At 43.5% G+C, this 18358-nt stretch overlaps 1 protein-coding gene across 1 annotated transcript in view; it reads right to left on the minus strand.

Moving 5' to 3' along the window:
• Positions 1-18358, minus strand: part of AP3M2 (adaptor related protein complex 3 subunit mu 2) — a 236068-nt gene that overhangs the window by 111577 nt on the left and 106133 nt on the right. Inside the window, exon 3 of the mRNA XM_069617663.1 lies at positions 7725-7896. Within this exon, the coding sequence (XP_069473764.1) occupies positions 7725-7896 (172 nt within the window). The remainder of the gene's footprint in view (positions 1-7724; positions 7897-18358) is intronic.

Genomic DNA, 18358 nt, shown 5'->3' on the forward strand with positions numbered 1-18358 from the left:
CAGGGGTGCGTCCCTCTGTGGTATTGAGGAACGCCTCCTCTTTCTCTGAAATCCAATTCCTTTCTTGAGCAAATTTGGTTATTTCTTGTATCTTAGCTCTGATGATGTTGGTTGGATCCTTTTTCAGTTTTTTGTAATTATTTTCATCGTCCAACAAGGTCATTACCATATGGTTGTATTGCTCTGTACTTTGTATTACTATTCCTCCTCCTTTGTCTGCTGACTTGATGACCAAAGTATCATTATTCGCAAGATTTTTGAGCGCTTGTCGTTCTCCATTGGTAAGGTTTTGTCTCTGATGTTGCTGATTTTTTTGAAGTTTTGTAACCTCTGATCTGATGCATTTTTCAAAGGTGAGTATGGAGGCGGGTAGTTGGTTATCTCTTGGATTGAAGTTGGATTTCAGTCTCAGCCCTGTGTCTTCTTCCGCCTGTGTGGCTTCTTGGTTCAGAAAAAAGATTTTTCTTCGGATCGAACGGAAGAAATTTTGAAATTCCTCATCAATCTTGAACCAATCTGTATTGTTCGTTGGTACAAAGGATAAACCTCTGGTGAGTAGTGTAGTTTCTTCCTGCGTGAGGAGGGTGCCTGATAGATTGAAAATAGGTATGTTATTTAACGTCTCCTGTTGCCTCTCCGTCCCCGGCTGGGGTGGTTCCACTGTGGGTAATTGAAAAATGGTATTTGAGGTGGTGGGGGTCCCCAGTAACCTCCTCTGGGGCCCCCTTGCCCTAAAAAAGGCATCATGGGAGGTGGTGGTTGGAACTGGCCCATGCCTGAGTTCCTGCCTCTGGTCTGGGGTTGGTCTTCTGATGATGAGTCGGAACCAGAGGTTCCTGAAAATGAAACTCCCTTTCGTCTACTCCTAGTGATGCCTCCTTGCCTGGCCGTTCTTTCCTTTTCCTTGTTGTCCTTATAATCGTCTGAGAGATATGGGTACACCACTTCCAGTTTGAAGTTCTTAATATCTTTTGACAGTTTTTTATATTTTTTCTCTAAAGTCGAGGCCATGAAAGTCTCTAATGTCTTATCAATTTCTTTAAGCTTTTCTCTAGCATCTGTTATTGTATCATCAGTAATAAATTTGGTCTCTTCTGTTTTGAGGTCAGTAAGCATCTGGGTATGGATTCTTTTGGCTGTGCTTATTGTGAATGCCATTAAATCCCTACTACATTTGGTGGCAATTTTACTGAAATCCATCGTATATACTTTATCCTCCAGAAAGAGTGCCGGTTCGTTCCTGATAATAAGTCCGGCTGGCACCATATTGACTCTCAAATATTCGCGTAGAAAATGGCCGTGGACCTCCGTTCTGAAACACCTCTTTTTTAGGTTAAGGAGGTCTTCACCCGTGGCTGTAGAGTCGAGGTGGGCTTGGGCTCCCACCATATTGAATAGGCTAGGGCCCTGAATAATGTCATTTATTTGTTCTTCTGAAAAACTTAAAATGTGCTCCATGTTAGGGGTAAGGTCAGAAAATCTGGGCTATAAGGGCCCAAGTGCTGGGTGCGCAAGCGATCAATCACTAAGAGGAAAAGATCCTTTAGTATGTGTCCCTCGAAAAAGGGAGTAGAAGTGAAAGCACTGAATCACCTTTCTATTTACTCTCCTGCTCAAATGCAACCAACTGATAGCCCACGAACAAAAACATCTTGGGTCATGGGTACCTTAGGGTAGGCATAGTGTGACAGCACCGCCCATATCTACATGGATTCCAAACAAAAGAGCGGTTCAGGCTTACCTAATTAAACTCAGTTTCTCTTCCCAATATACGGGATACATTACTCTCCGTAATCGTATTTCTGATGCTTGTATCTGCTTAGATTCACATGCTATGCATAGGCCAACATCTAGTGGAAGCTGCAGAGTATTACAGTTGTTGTTTTCGAAACTCGAAAAGAGACGTCGAGAGGGCGTGCCAGTAATACTATCCCTAGTGTGACGTCCACTAGGACGCGGTCCTTCATGCGTCGAGGTCCCTCAGATTGTTTTGTTCTGACATGAGGTTGCATGAAGTGTAACATGTGTACCGGTGTATCCAAGCAGATAGATAACAGAAAGCTCATATAACATCTATGCACCTTCTCTCAGAGGAGGAACGGTGGGCGCATGTGAATTTAAGCAGATACAAGCATCAGAAATATGATTACGGTGAGTAATGTATCCCTTCTGAGGCTTGTGGAATCTGCTTAGATCACATGCTATGCATAGATTAGCGAGCAGTGTTAGGAGAAGGTGGTGGGTCGTGAGAAGGAGCAGCGGCACATAGATGTTTTAGAACCGCTTGCCCAACCTGTGTATCTGCTTTGTAATTGGTGTCAATGCAGTAGTGCAAAGTGAAAGTGTGTACTGAGCTCCATGTAGCTGCTTTGCAAATGCTTTCTAAGGGGACATTTGCGATAAAAGCCAGAGTAGCTCCTGTGCTCCGTGTGGAGTGAGCTCTTGGCGTAAAAGGCAGTGTCTTGTTTGATAATGAATAGCATAATTGTATACATCTGACTATCCATATGGAGATGGCATTCTTGGAAATGCGGTCTCCTTCTCTGCCTTGGACTACGGAGACAAACAGTTGACCTGTTTTCCTAAGCGGCCTGGTCTTGTTTACGTAGTAAACGACCGCCCTCCTCACATCCAGTGTGTGGAGTTTTACCTCAGCCGAGCTAGTTGGATTCTAAAAGAAAGCTGAAAGCTCAATGGATTGGTTCACGTGGAATTTGGAAATGAATTTAGGGGAGAACCTAGGATGAGTATGTAAAATCAATTTATCTTTATGAATGATAAAGAAAGGGTCCTGCACTGACAATGCTTACAATTCACAACCTCCTTTTATGGAAGTAATAGCCACTAAGAAGGCCGTTTTGTATGACAGGTGTTTAAGACTTGACTGATGCATAGGCTTGAATGGGGGTCCCATGAGCTTTGCTGGTACAACATTGAGATCCCATCCTGGCGGTGTGTTTGAAATTGGAGGGTGGAATCTTTGTACTCCCTCCATGAATGCCTTAATGACTGGAATTTTTTACCACCATACTTTACTTTGAGAGGTGGTGTAAGCTGATAAAGCCGCCAGGTTGAACTTTATGGAGTTGAATACTAACCCTGAATCTAACAAGTGGAGCATAGAATTTACAATGTGTGAAGGAGTACATTCTATGGGGTTTATTTGTTTAGACTGGCACCAAATTACATATCTCCTCCACTTGTCGAAGTAACCGTGTCTAGTGTTTGGTTTTCGAGCCTCCTTGAGGATATCCATACACCGCTGTGGAAGGTTAAGGTGTCCTAATTCTATGGCTTCAGGAGCCATACTCCCAAGTTCAATGAGTGTGGTCTGGGTGCACTGCTGTCCCTTCGTGTTGGTTTAACAGGTTGGTTGGACACAGGAGTTTGATGGGATCGCACATCGCCAGTTTGAGCAGATGTGGATATCACAGTTGTCTCGCCCACATGGGAGCAACTAGGATGAGCGTCATCTGTTCACTATTCTGCTCATTAATGGAGTCAGGGGAAATGCATAAGCAAATTTCCCTGCCTAGTTCATCCATAGGGCGTTCCCGTTGGTGTCTGGCTGGGGGGAATCTGGACGCGAAGTCTGGGCATTGCTTGTTTTCTCCTGCAGCAAACAAGTCTAGTGTGGGGTAACCCCATTGAGACAAGATGTTGTCTACGACATTTGGGTCTAGTTGCCACTCGTGTTCCTCTGGTAGGGGATATCTGCTCAGAGAGTATGCTAGAGTGTCGAGTACCCCTGGAATGTGTTGAGAGAATAGGTATATCCCAGTCTGATTGCCCATTTCCATATTTTCTGCGCCATCTTGGACAGACTTGCAGAGTATGTGTCCCCCTGTTTGTTGATATAGAACATTGCAGTTGTGCTGTCTGTTAGAATTTGAAACGACTGGTTCGACAATTGCACTTCAAATGCTTGAAGTGCTTTGAATACCTCTAGTAGTTCCAACAGGTTGATGTGGTTCTGTGCCGTGATGCGAGTCCACAGACCATGTGCTGTGTGGTGAAGGTAATAAGCCCCCCACCCGGAGAGAGATGCGTCTGTTGTAACGATCGCTTGTGCTTACGGATTGTGGAAAGGTTTCCCTTTAACAGGTTTTCTCTCGGCCACCAGCGTAGGTTCTGAACTAGTGTTGGCGAAATGACCACTAGATCGTCCCACTGACGGCTGAGACCATTGTTACTCCTGCATCGGTCGCATGCGCAGACGTGAGTGTGGGACTAAATATATACACAATGCCATCATGCCTAGCTAACGCATTGCTTTGCGTACACTTATCTGGAGACCGGCTTGATACTGGGGTATTTGCCTAAGCATGTTTTGAACTCTTTCCAAGGATGGAAAGGCCAAGCCTGTGTTTTGGTGTGTTTGATACAAGACTTTACTTTTTCTCGTTTATTGAGAATCCCAATTGAAAGAGAAGGTTGATGGTTCTTTGCGTGTTTAGTTTGCAAAGATGGGTTGTTTCGCCTGTGATCAGTCAGTTGTCTTGGTAGGGGTACACTGGGATTGCCTCCCTTCGCAGGTGCGCCACCACCACCACCAGTACCTTGGTGAATACTCTTGGAGCTGAAGCTATTCCGAAAGGTAGCACCTTGAATTGGTAGTGCTGGTTTGTTTCCTTGAAACGTAAGAGTTTTCTGTGTGCTGGGAAGACTAAAATATGAAAATAGGCATCTTTCATATCCAGTGTTGCCATGTAATCCCCGCGCTTTAGCAGGGGGATTTACCCCTTGTAGCGTCGTCATGCGGAATTTGTGTGGCTTTACATAAGTGTTTGCAGGGCGCAAGTATGTTGAATAAATACCCTTGTTTACCTCGTTGGACGGCACAATCTCGATGGCGTCCTTGAAAAGCAGCGCGTTGACTTCTTCCATCGTGATGAGCTGTTCTTCTTTTGTTGTCTTCCTTTGGCACGGGGGATGGTTGCATGGCTTTCGGAGGAGCTCCACAGAATACCCTCCCGCTACTGTTGATAACACCCACTTGTCTGTGGTTATATGCTCCCATGCGTGGGTGAAGTGAGAAATTCGTCCCCCTACTGGGGAGGCATGGGAGGGGACTTGTAGCGGCTGTCGTTGTTTGGGAAGCATTCCTCCACCTCTAGATGTGGAGGCTCTCCCCTGGCCGCGGGATCTGCGCTGGCCTCTCAGATAACCCTGGGACGCTTGACCCTGGTTGTTGTTCTATGAGGAATTCTGACTTTGTCCGTATCCGGAGCCTCTTTGGGAATTTTGTCCACGACAACGGCGAAAATTGTTCCCACCCCTCTGGCGAGGTTGTTTATTAATCAATTGCCCAAGGGATTTGAGGTAATCATATTCCTCTTTGGCTGATTTCAGAGCTTCCTCCACAGTTTTGCCGAATAGTACGGTTGGTTCCACTGGCATGTTGAGCAACGTTACATAGGTCTCAAGCTTAAAGCCAGATCGGCGAAGCCAAGCATGGCGCTTGGTAATGGTTCCTTCCGCAATGATACAGCCTGCATTATCTGCAGCGTCAAGGTTGTTCTCGAGTATGCAGCTAGCAGTGGCTTTGCCTTCCGCTGCAACTAGGGCAAGTCTAAACTTTAAAGGCTCTGGAGCAGAGTCGATGACGGCAGTGATTTTGTCCCATTTATGGCAGTCATAGCTCGCCAACAGTGTGGAATTGTTAGCGATCCTAGTTTGAAAGGCTGCCGAAGTCGCAACTTTCCTACCCATGGTATAAAGCTTCTTGCTCTCCTTGGGGAGCCTCTGAAGAGGCTAGTGGTGTGCTTGCCCTCTTCCGTGTAGTTGTGACAACTAGCGAATCCGGCTTAAGCTGTTCACTAATATATAAAGGATCAGATAGCGCCGGGCGGAAAGGTTTTTCTATCTGTGGGTTTACTGCCCGTGTTTGATTGGGGTCTCCAGTGAAGGCTGGATTCTTCTCTGTACAGACTTTAAGATGGGGATAAACTGGGTGGCAGTTTTTTTGTCTCCCAGGATATCTTCGACAAAACATTTGTCTTGCAGAGTCTCCCGAGTTTGAATACCAAAGTGCTCAGCTGCTTTGATTAATATATCATTGAATAAGTGCTGATTATCTACAGGAGAATCAGGCACTGGGGACTCCTGTTGAATTGGTGAGGACATAGTATACACCTCTGCTGCTTCTTCATCATCATCAACATCATAGTATTGATCCTGATCAGAGTGATGGTAGCCCTCATTATCCCCTTCAGTGTATGTGTTAAGGTCACAAAGGTCAGCTGACATACGAGACCTCTTTGCTGGTGGTTGGGATGAGGCCAGGGGCTGAGGAGTGGAAGACAGGGGCTGAGAGCCGGTAGCCCGAGTAGTATATGGTGTAATTTTGAGGTTTCGATAGCCTGAAGGTTTTTATTTCTCAAAAAAATTAGCAAAAAAGGTCATTCTTGACATCACCCTATCTATATATTTGACTTTAACCCACCCATACCTAACTTATTACTGCAGAGTGTCGCCTCCCTGGTGCCTACCACTCCCGAAAATGGGACCCCTGATGTAATTACTGTGATACCACATTCTACTACCACTAATGTTAATTGCAATGTGTTGAATCCCACCACCCTGGTGCCTACCACTCCCGAAAATAGGGATAGAGAGGCCTTTTTCCAACCCTTGCTGCATTAATAAAAGTATGTACCCAAAGATATGACACCATTGTGTCTGAGCCTTACTTTGCACTTTTACATGTGACAGATGGAACTCTCGCTGCTGACTCAAGCAGCAGGCAGTATGATATCACACCTGAAGTGTAATAACGGATTACAGAGCAGTTGTGATGTCACTAGCCTGTAATGAGAACATTATTTACAGGCTGTTAAACAGATATTGCAGTCTGCAGGATTTTTAAATATATTAAATACACACCCCAGAGCAGATGTGTCCACTTGCATATCCAGCTCGGACCCAGAACCATAATTCATCAAAACACTGCATCCTTACGAAAGCATGGGTAACGGATCAGAATTCACCCTTTTACTTTCACATTTTGCTTTGAACCTCATTACTGGCCGAAGAGGAAATGGTGGAGATATGTTGGTCTAGAGATGGATTATGAAATCTAGCAATTTCCGGGTTCAGTCTCTAAACTATGGGAATCCTGGAGAAATAAGCCTCACTCTCTTCCTCATAATACATTAAGAAAAAAACTCTCAAATCTATTCATTTGTTTCCACTAGCACTGTCCATGCTTATTTCCCTGTACCCCAATGCTTTGATCACACCATTGCCTACTTTATTCTGATATCACCTTTCCTACTTACATTCTCCTGCTCTACAATATAAACCTCTGTTGAATACAGCATTTGAAGTGGTAATGCGTACAGCCATTGGACCACCTACAAAGCAAATTTATTATAGCCTGAGACACTTCTCCAATTTTGTTACAGAATGTTCATGAATTAGAGTTTATAAATGAATGCTTCCATAATGTACTGATATTTCTTAAATGAATGATGCAAACGTCGAGATAAACTGGGTATCATACTAGTTTTCTTCACAGGCCTCTTCACTTCGCCCTCTAATGTCCCAGAGACCACCTGCTCCATATACCTCAGATATTACTTCTCATCCAAAAACTCAGCTTGTACCCTCAGTGAGCAGTGCTTTTGTGCCCCATCTGTCCACTTTATGGGACCTGGTCATTTCCCATTGCCCACTCCTACCCTTCCCTGTCCCAGTCCCCAGAATTCTCCCGTGTTAGGTACCAGTGATGGTGTTGACGACTGTGCGCAGGATGGTGGGTGGTTTGATCAGCTCCTTCAGGATATTCGACTCTGTGGCCAGTGGAAAACCATTGTCCAACATCTCCTCCAGCACTTCATACACGACAACAACATTATCCTTTATCACCACCTCCGAACAAACTCCAAAGTAATCCTGTAACAGACAGAAGAGGGTATTAGCAATGGCAATTAGAAGAAGTCATCAATAAAAAATCTGTAAGAGACAACGCTGGAGTAAGAGAGTCAAGACAGTGACCAGGAGCCAGTCAACAAGCAACCACTGCAGACACAAAGCCTCTCACTGTCAAAGCACCATAGGCACCCAAAGAAACATCTGGTTTGCGAGAGACAATCAGCTCAAGAAATAGCCAGCAAAAGAGCCAGAGACAGCCATAGACAATAAGAAAGCTAGAAGTAAGAAGGACCTGGCCTCCAAAAGCAGAGTGATGGGCATAACTAAACGGCCAGTGATAATGAGACTGACAAAGAACCAACTAGCCCAATGGTTTCTTCAGCATATGTTGTGATGAATAATACTTTTAAGTTTCAATTCAATGAGGTTAACAGTGTAGGAGGAAAGAAAAATAAAATACATTTATCTAAATGCTATCACAAAGTTAATTTCCAAATACTGTGTCTTTTTCGTTAGGACAGACATGCAAAATAACTCAACAATCAAATTAAATAACCAATACTGGCCATTGTTCTAAAAATTATTACACAGTGGATGGCTGGAGAATGTGGCTGCTATCTTGGATATATTGGCCCCTGGTGATACCATGCTGGGGCTGCAGTAGAAAGAAGTCAAGCTGGACACTTAACGTAGCAGCCACAGTGGGATAAAACCAGCAGGCAACGCCACACTGAAGGAGAAACCGACTGAGTGCCCACGATGCAGGAACTTCAAAAGAGAATGGCGAGATTAATTCAGAAACCAGATGCACTCAGTGCGAGGGTGGAGTAGTGGCACAATCCAACTATGTGGGAGAGTGGGCAGAGCAGAGAATTTAAATAACACAAGGGATATTGCAGGGAATGGAGCGAGAGACTGAGAAGCGTAAAGCTGGCCTGCTCACAAGGTAAAGAACAAGGACCCAGAAAATAGGTCAAGCAGAAATATTAGGGTCATCAGGATTAAGGAGTTCTCAGGATGTATCTGCTAGAGACCCTTGAGAGAACGCTACTTTCTCGCTGCCCTTTCCAGTGGAAAGAACATGCCAGCTGCTGGCCAGCTCAACCCCGGGGTGCCTATCTCATCCCCCATCTCTCCAGAATCTTACTACAGTACCATGATTTGATCCTACAGGATACATGTGATGTGAGGGCTCAACTATCCGTTGTCTAAAATTCTGATATTCACTCGTGTACCGTGATGTTAGGAAGGCTCTAGGTGACAACGGACTCTGCAAACTATTTTTGTTTCCAGCGACACTGAAACTAAACAACCAAGATAAGGCATACTTCTTTACGTCTGTTCCAAATTTAATAGATTTTGTGAGCTACTAGTCAAGAATGTTCTCTGGTTCTAACCGTATTTGTTTTCTCTGATGACTCTGATGTATTGCACTATATCTACTACGTTTGCCATACCCAGTATGGTCATTGTTGGCTGGATTTACCATGTCCACTGAAGAAGTGTATTATTCAACAATTAGGAGCAGATGTTGGAGTTGTATGCCCTAGTCTGTACAGCACATGTATTACTAGGAGTGTGTTTATTCATTTTCTCATTCTTAATTCAGAAGCTACCCACTGCCAGCATGATCATTTTGAGCCGCCAAAGAAATGGGGGTGGAGAAGGAACAGATCTGCAAACTTTTGAAAGGGGTGGGCATTTCATGCAATTAGGTCAGTAAGCGCTTTGACAAATATTTTTAAAAGCCATGGGTGCCAAAGGGGATCTTTGAGGAACTCCACAGGCAATGGCGCAGGGCAAAGGGAGAAAGTTACAATTTCTCACCTTAGAGAATCTGTAATGTAAGAATGCAGTGATCTACTTTATGGGAAAGGCCGTCATGGCGAGAATGTAGTGGTTCTCAGCGTCAAATGCACCAGATGAGTCAAGGAAGAGGAGTAAAGAGGGATTGCTACATAACATGTTTTAAAGACTTCTTTGATGAGTAGAAGAGCCCATGCCATTCCTCCAGAGGCCCTGGAACTGGATTGGTGCTCATGCAGGAGCCTGCTCAGCTTGCCAAGAGTATGTAGTTGTGTGTATTTCCGGGACTTCCCCAATGATAGGGGTGTTTGTGATAGGATGGTAGGTGGACCACGAGACTGGTCATCTGCAGGTTTCTTGAGAAACAGGCTAATGATGGTTTTCTCCAAGCAGGATGGGATACCTCCTTGCAAACAGAAGCTGTAGATGAGGATTGTCAGTGCTGGGCAAGAGTGGTGATATTATGATGGTAGATGCGGCCAGGGTGAGACTTGCTCAGATGAGGTATTCATCCCTGAAATGATTTTTCGCAGCTTAGCTGTAGATATAGGTCTGAAGGAAGTGTGTGCCTTAGTGTCAGGGAGGAGTGTGTTGGGAAATCTGTTTGTCCAAGATGCTTAGATGTGAATTATTTCACTATATGTTGGAAAGTTTAGTTGAGCAATCCTCGCTTCAGACGGGGAGGAGTGGTTTCTATTTAAATTGGGATGGGCTGATCATTTTCACTGGTGGGTTGTGGCATTTCAGTGTTGCAGAGAAATGTTCTGGGAAATGGCACTTTGAATATGTAAAAAGAAGCGTGGATGGGTAGAGTCAGTAGGTGAGCGTGCCAAGATACAATTATGGTCACAAACTGTCACTGTTCAAATAACTGATCAGTTATTAGGTAAAGCAAGTGATTGGCGTTTGTATTGGAGGATGAACATGGAACAGGAGAGCACTTGATAATGATGCAAAAGCATGTAAAGCTTTGCCATATTTAAGGAGATTTGGAGTCAATTTAATTCTGATGTGCAAAAGTGGCCTTGAAAACTACAGTCATGGAAGATTTGCTAAAACCGCCTTCACCAACAGGCCTGAAAGGCAGATTGACTTGGAGGCAACTGGGATTAATCTGGTGCACTGCTGCCATCTAGAGGGCAGATATGGACAGAGCAATTCGTGCATGAAATGACAATTCAACCACTGGGTTGAGGTCAATAAAAATGGTACTCAACACTCCTAAAAAGTACCCACTATCCTAGTGGTCTAGTGGATTTTGCAAACTCTGAACGTGAGTGACTGACAACCAAGATAGCACAAGAAAGATATGGAAAGGTGGGACAGTGTTCTGTGCCTTTAGTTCAAGAAAGTATGTAATGGTCCTGAATCCTGGCAGCAGTCCATTTTAGTTCTGGTGTATAAAATGAGACCTATTGACGGAGCAATTACCAACTGCTGTCGATGTCGCACGTCACAGGTAAGCTTTTTTCTTCCTTTGTGCTACGTGAATTTCAAAGTTGGGTTGAATCAGGTAATTTATTCTATCCTTTCCAGACTGGTTATTGCCCGGGCTCGGCCACAGTAAAACGTCAGGCTGTTAAGACTCTGTGATACATGGGGCTCAATTCAGAGATGGAACTTCTTAAATTACTGAAGTATCCACGGAGCCCTTCCAGGTACGAGCAAAGATAAGTCTTTATTGACATAAAAGACCCGGCGCCCTGCACTGCATCCACCTCCATCAGCCACCAGCTCCCAATCACACTGACTCCTACGTTCAATCCGAACACCGCACAGGTTTCCAATCCAAACATTCTAAGTCACACGGATGCAGACAGGGTACCGTATACAACAGGAGGTCATGTACAGAATATAGACGGTATAAAACATGTTAACAAACAACAATACCAATCAAGATACAACACTATCCACCGTCTTTTAAAAACAAGAAAACAAAAACAGCGAAAAGAGATAAACAAAATAAACTGTTAAATGACTAAAGCATGTTAAATAAACAGCAATAACAAATAAACAAATATATGTAAAATGATGTTAAACCCGAGACAATGTTTCTTTAGTAATTAACAACTACTTGTCCATAACATAATCCTTAGACCAGACTGGCAGTTTTCTAACTCTTGTACCTTGAACAACTCTCCCATCAACACCACCAATAGCATGACCTTCTCTATGTACATACGCTTCTCCCACATCACTTGCCTGTTGCTCATTCACACCGCTATGTTCTGGCTGTGAATCATCTTCAAATAGCTCGATAGCTCTTCTGCTATCTCTCTTCCTCATCCGTTCTTCCAGAACACCTTCATTCCTCCAATTCCATTTACTGATCCTATCAAAATTCCAAACTGACCCACCTCGGACTCTAACAGCTCTTCTGAACACTTCTATTACCTTCACAGGGTTAGAGTATTTAGACTCACATTTTCTTACATTGCGTCCCTTTTTGATCCTCACAAAATCACCTGGTACAATTTTCAACCTGCTCTTCTCAACACACTCCTCCTTACCAATACATTCACTGTTGCCATACTCTTTCTTCTTCCTATAGTTGACCCAAACAGGATTGAGCAATGTGTTTGGCACTCTGCCTCTCATCATCTCAAACGGAGACTTTCCTGTGTCCCTCCTGACAGAAACTCTGCTACTCCATAACTTCTCTTTGAGCGCCTCTTCCACAGGCATATTGACTCTATTGCACCTCTCCACCAAACCATTAGGTTTGAGAGTGATAATACGCTGAGAATCTCCAATCGATCCCTGAATGTTCAGCAAATTCCTTCATTTCTCTGCTTCTAAACTGTACTCCATTATCACTAATTATAACTTTCAGGTATCCCTCTCTTCTGAAAACTTGTAGCAAAAATGTATTACTTTGCCAGAATCAACTTTATTCACCAAGTTGATCTCTAACCACCCTGAATAGTAGTCCACCAACACAATCATAAATTTACCTTCGTGCCTTAAATTTCCATATGGCCCTACGATGTCAATACCTAGCCTGTCCCATGGCGCATCGACCTTTGACATTACGATAGGTTCTAATTTATGACTTTTGCAGCATTTGTCAATATTCTGGCATGGCCAACAATCTCTGACAAATCTTTCAACCATTAAATCTATACCAGGCCACCAATACTTAGCCCTTACATTGATTTTTGTCCCTGTAATACCTGGATGCCCTTGATGAGCCTTTTCAATTAAGTCCTTACGTAATCTCTGTGGAGCTACTAACTTATCTCCTCTTAATAATAATTCATCTTCTACAGAGAACTCTTCTCTGACTTCCCAGAATTTTGTACACTCATCATTAACAAACCTTTTTTCAGGCCAACCTGACTTGGTATACTTCATGAACTTAAGTAAAGTTTTATCTTTGGCAAGTTCATTTAACCATGTTTCCCTCGACGTCACCTCAAAAACTGTTGCTACCACCTCAAAATCTTCATCAGCATAAGTGTTTGGAGGGTTAGAGGAAGTATAGAGAGCAGGTTTACATACTTTACTACAAAGTGATAATCTTGTAGTCTGAGACTCAATCTGGCCAATCTGGGAGAAGCTCTACACATTCCACGTACTGTAAGCACCTCTACTAATGGTTTGTGATCCGTCTGTACCACAAATTTATTTCCCCATAAATATTTCCTAAAGTAATTAACTGCCCAAACACAAGCTAACATTTCCCTTTCAATAACTTAATATCTGCTTTCAGTATCAGAAATTGCTCTGGATGCGTGATTTATGACTTTGTTCATGGCCATCTTCTGTGACCTGTGACAAGACAGCCCGCAACCCACTCCCACTGGCATCCACTGTGACCCCACTCTGTCTTCCAAACACAAACCCTCCCAATTCTACAGATCCACAAATCCCTGCTTTGATACATTCTGCTGCTTTTTTGCATTCATCATCTCAATCAAACTTCACCTCCTTTTTTAGTAGTTTCCTTAAAGGTTCAGTAACACTGGTGACATTTTTCACAAACTTATTATAATATTCGCACAAACCAAGAAACGACCCGAGTTCATCTTTTGTGGTGGGATCAGGTGAATCTTTGATTGCCTTCATGGCCTCCACCTTGGGTTTGTAACCTCTTCAATTTACAATGTGTCCCAAATACTCAACCTCCTTTACCTTGAACTTGCATTTACTTCGCTCCATCTTTAAACCACTAGCATCCAATCTCGATAACACCTCATTCAACCTTTTGTCATGTTCCTCAGAACCTCTGCCAAAGACAATTATATCATCCTGGTATACTAAAGTTCCAGCTAAACCTCTTAAAACATGTGTCATAACTCTTTGGAACACTGCTGCCGCGGAGGCCAACCCAAAAGGCATCCGCTTGTATCTATAGAAACCAAAAGGCGTGATGAAAGCAGTAATGTCTCTGCAGTCTTCTGTGAGTGCTATTTGGTGGTATGCACTCGATAAGTCTAACGTGGTAAAAGTATCTGCTCCTCCAATACTATTCAACATCTCCGATATTATTGGCAAAGGAAATATGTCTGTGATAATGTTTTTATTCATATCCCTCAAGTCTACACATATCCTTGGTTTTCCATTTTTCTTTATGGCCACAACAATGGGACTCACCCATTGCGATGATTCAATCCTTTTGATTACCCCTTCCATTTCAAGTCTTCCTAGTTCTTGTTCTACCTTATCGATCAAGGCAAATGGTATTGGCCTGGCTTTAGTGTGTGTCACTGGTAGTGCCCCTCGTTTTAGTTTTATTCTATGAGCGAAATCTTTCAGTAATCCTAATTTTGTTTGAAAGATATCATCTGGGCTCGACCGCTTTCTTTAGTTGTTCATTACTACTTTTCACGATCAGTATTTGTTCTTCCTCACACGGATCCAGTCTTATCCTTAGCGCTGCTTGGTCCTTCCAACCTATTACATTCATTCCTTTTTCCACCACATAAACCTTTACATGAGCTTGTCGGTCTTTGAACTGAATGATGCTGTGGAACCAACCCACTATCTGTATCTTTGATCTTTCGAATCCACCTGGATTCCTTATGTCCGGTGCCTTCAAGTTGCACGCGAGACCCTCTGCACCAAATCTCTGCCATGTTTTTCTTGTAATGATAGTCCAAGGTGAACAACTGGCGACTTTTACGGCCAATTTCCAATTGTCTATAATGACTTCACAACTTGGGCACTTAAATTCTCCTCCAGGTGGTTCATGAATTACGAATACTCTTTCTTCATCAGATTCATCATCTTCCTCTTGTATTGCTGACTCTCTTTTTCCGTCGGCAAGTAACTGCAAAATGTCCCTTCATCCTGCAATTTCCACATTTGTGTCCAATTGCAGGGCAATTTCGGGAGTAAGCATAATGGCTTAGTCTGCCACAACTGAAACACCTATCACCTTATCTTGTCTGTGGAGGATTAGCCCTGGACTCAGTTTTTGCCCAAGACTTTCCTCTAGTGAAATTCCCTCTCACTTCCTTATTTTCCAATCCTCTGCTCTTGTTGCTTTTGTTTGTGGCAACTTCAGACCGTTCCCTGGTGCGTACTGCATTCCCTAGTCCTTGGTCTTCTACTTCTTGCATAATCTTGTTGCTAGTTTGCAACATATTCTGAGTAGCTTCATGCTTCTTATGTTTCATCTCTTTTGAACACAATTGGCTGTGTTCAATCCTTTTCACAATAGCAATAGTCTCTGGTAGAGACAGGTTCCCCACCATCCACAATCTGCTTGTATCAGAGAGTCTTTGGTATGAATTATGATCTGATCCCTAATGATTTCATCTAGGGTGATTCCATGTCCAAAATGGCATGTGCAGGCCAATAACCCTAAAGCCGAGATATATTCTTCTATACTTTCTTGTTCTTTTTGGGTTCTTGTGCAAGTTATCTATTGATTGCCACAATTGTCTCTGGTGCATAGTATTTATCTAGCCGTCTCAAGGCTTTATCGTGCTCATCTCCATCTCCTGCTTCGTCTACTGTTAATTCTGGAAGCTCTCTATACTTCCTCTAACCCTCCAAACCTAATGCACGGAGTAACAAAAGTTTCTTCTTATGAGATGTTAATCCCTCCTGTTCTACACTCTGGATGTAATTTATCCAGAATTCTTTCCATTCAGACCATACTACTATGGGCTGATCTGGAGTTGGAAGAAAACTCGCCGGTGGCTGAATACTGATACCTTGCATGGCCACTGCTTTATTTCTTGCTCTCAGCAATGTCTTCAATCAAATGTCAAATGACCACCCTCACACCCTCACTTGTGGTTGAGGTTTTCCAGGCTTGGCTGAATCAAATTCATAAATAAAATAATATTTCTTTTTTTTTGTACGGAGACGAGGAAGAAGCGTGCCAAGCAAGGTCCTGCCCGACTTCCTTGATTCAGACAAAATTGCGTCACGCAACGTATTTGTATCTGTATTTTGTTTATATGTATAGCGCACAAGGCCCGAGGGCAACCAGGCTCATTTTTTAATTACAGGCAGGTTACATACATACACAATATTTAACTTAAGAATATGCAAGATCTACATGGTTACAGGCACAATGTTTACCTTGAAAATATACAGAATATACATGATATATCAAGTGGGGTGTATAGGATACACAGTCAGAGCAAAATATAGGGCAGGATATGATGCGAGAGCGGCCTAAGATGCTGAGATGAAGGTTCCAGTCAAGGTCAGGCCAAGTCAAGTGTGGACAACCAAACTTTAGCCTTACGCTTGAAGGCAGGGAATGAGGGTTCTGCTCTGAGTGGGTTAGGTAGAGTGTTCCACAGCTTCACCGCAAGGACTGGGAAACTACGACCACCAGATTTTTGGAGGTTGAAGCGTGGGATGACAAGGCAATTAGCGTGTGTGCTTCTGAGGGGTCTTGCAGCTGAATGAGTTGTGAACCTGTTGGAGAGGTAGCTAGGGGCTTGGTTCGCTATACTTTTGTGTGCAAGTGTCAGAGCTTTAAAGGAGATTATTTGGGTAACAGAGCCAATGAAGGTTACGTCTGTATTCTGAGATGTGTGAAGTCCTAGGGATGTTAAGGGCCGATCTAATAGCATTATTAGATCCCACTACCAGCCTAGCCACATGTTTCATTACCCTTGAACTACTGGTATTGCTTGCATGAATAGTTAACTCTGCCTGCACCTGCTTTTATGCTCTTATGCCTAATGAGTACCTCGCGACCTAAGTTTTGCTCCTGTGAATTTAATCTGTAACTGTATCAATGTCAGTATTGTACCCTGTGCCTCTAAGATATGCGCCTGGTTGCCTTCGGGCCTTGCGCGCTATACAAATAAACAAAATACAAATACAAATACAAATTATTTTGGATAATTTTGAGTTTTCTGATATTGCATTGGTTGGTACCTAAGTAGAGGGCATTGCAATAGTCCATTTTGGATAGGACCAAGGTCCTGGCTAGGGTAGTATAGTTGGCTGGTGACAGAAAGGGGCGGCAGGCTGTGATGAGCTTGCATGTGTAAGATGCAGCTGGGAGACTGCATTGGTTTGTCCAGTTAAGGAGAGGGTGGAATCGAGGTACATGCCTAATGTCTTCGTGTCCTTGGTCACTTTGATGGAGTTACCATCGATTGGTAAAGGATTTGAATGAGGAGTAAAGTTTACTGAGTTTGTGGGGTGAGCCTAGGATGAGGAGCTCAGTTTTCTCGTCGTTTAGGCACAGTTCGTGCTGTGCCATCCAGGCCTGGATGACTTGATAGATGGTGTTGATAGCTAGGGAGTCTGTTTTATAATCGCCTGTAATGTGAATAAGAATGTGGGTATCGTCAGCGTAATTCGTGTACGTGACACCCATGCGGTCCAGTATGTCAAATAAGAGTTTTGTGAAGACATTGTAAAGTGTCGGTGATACACATGAACCTTGGAGGACTCCACATGTGACAGGGGAAGGTTCTGCAGGCAGTGGCGGTGGGGGAGAAGACCCTCATGGATCTGTTGTCCAGGAAGGAGGTAATCCAGGCTGTAGCTTTCTCTGAGAAGTTGGCTGCAGTTTTGAGGTGGTGACAGAGGATTTGATGGTTGACTAGGTCAAATGCTTCGGAGAGTTCTAATAAGAGTAAGAGAGCCAATTTTCCCTTGTCTTTTAAGTCTTCTATTTGCGTTTTTAAGTCTAGCAGCGCAGTTTCTGTGCCGTGGCGAGGGCGGAAGCCCGATTGTCTTAGGCCCAGGAGGTCGTTGGTTTCGAGATAATCTTGGATCTGCAGATATGCTGCTCGATCAAGACTTTTTAAAAGGAATGGCACAGTGGTGATTGGCCTATAGTTAGTGGGAATGTTAGCATCCAGGGTTGTTTTTTTCAGAAGAGGAATGACCCAGGCATCCTTGAGGTTATCCGGGACGATCCCTGTTCTGAAGGAGGAGTTTATGAGTGTGGTGATAAAAGGCGCCAAGTTGTGTGAGGCCTCCTTGATAATAGTGGCAGGGCAGGAGTCTCCCTGACAATTCGATGGCTTAAGGCTGTTGATGATGTGTGCAACTTCAGAGGTGGAGAGGGGTGAGAAGCAGAATGTTGCACGGAAGCAGTATTAGGTTTGTGGTTAACCTGCGGAGCAAGCTGTGATATGAAAGAGTGCAGGCTGTTTTTTTTCATTAATTTTAGTTTGGAGCATAGTAATTTTTACAATGTGACGTTTGTGACGTTTTAGTGTGTTCTTTCTTCTAATGTTCATGGCCA

The sequence above is a fragment of the Ambystoma mexicanum genome, chromosome 10, assembly GCF_040938575.1.
Source record: "Ambystoma mexicanum isolate Mex_15411 chromosome 10, UKY_AmexF1_1, whole genome shotgun sequence".
Lineage (NCBI taxonomy): Eukaryota > Metazoa > Chordata > Amphibia > Caudata > Ambystomatidae > Ambystoma > Ambystoma mexicanum.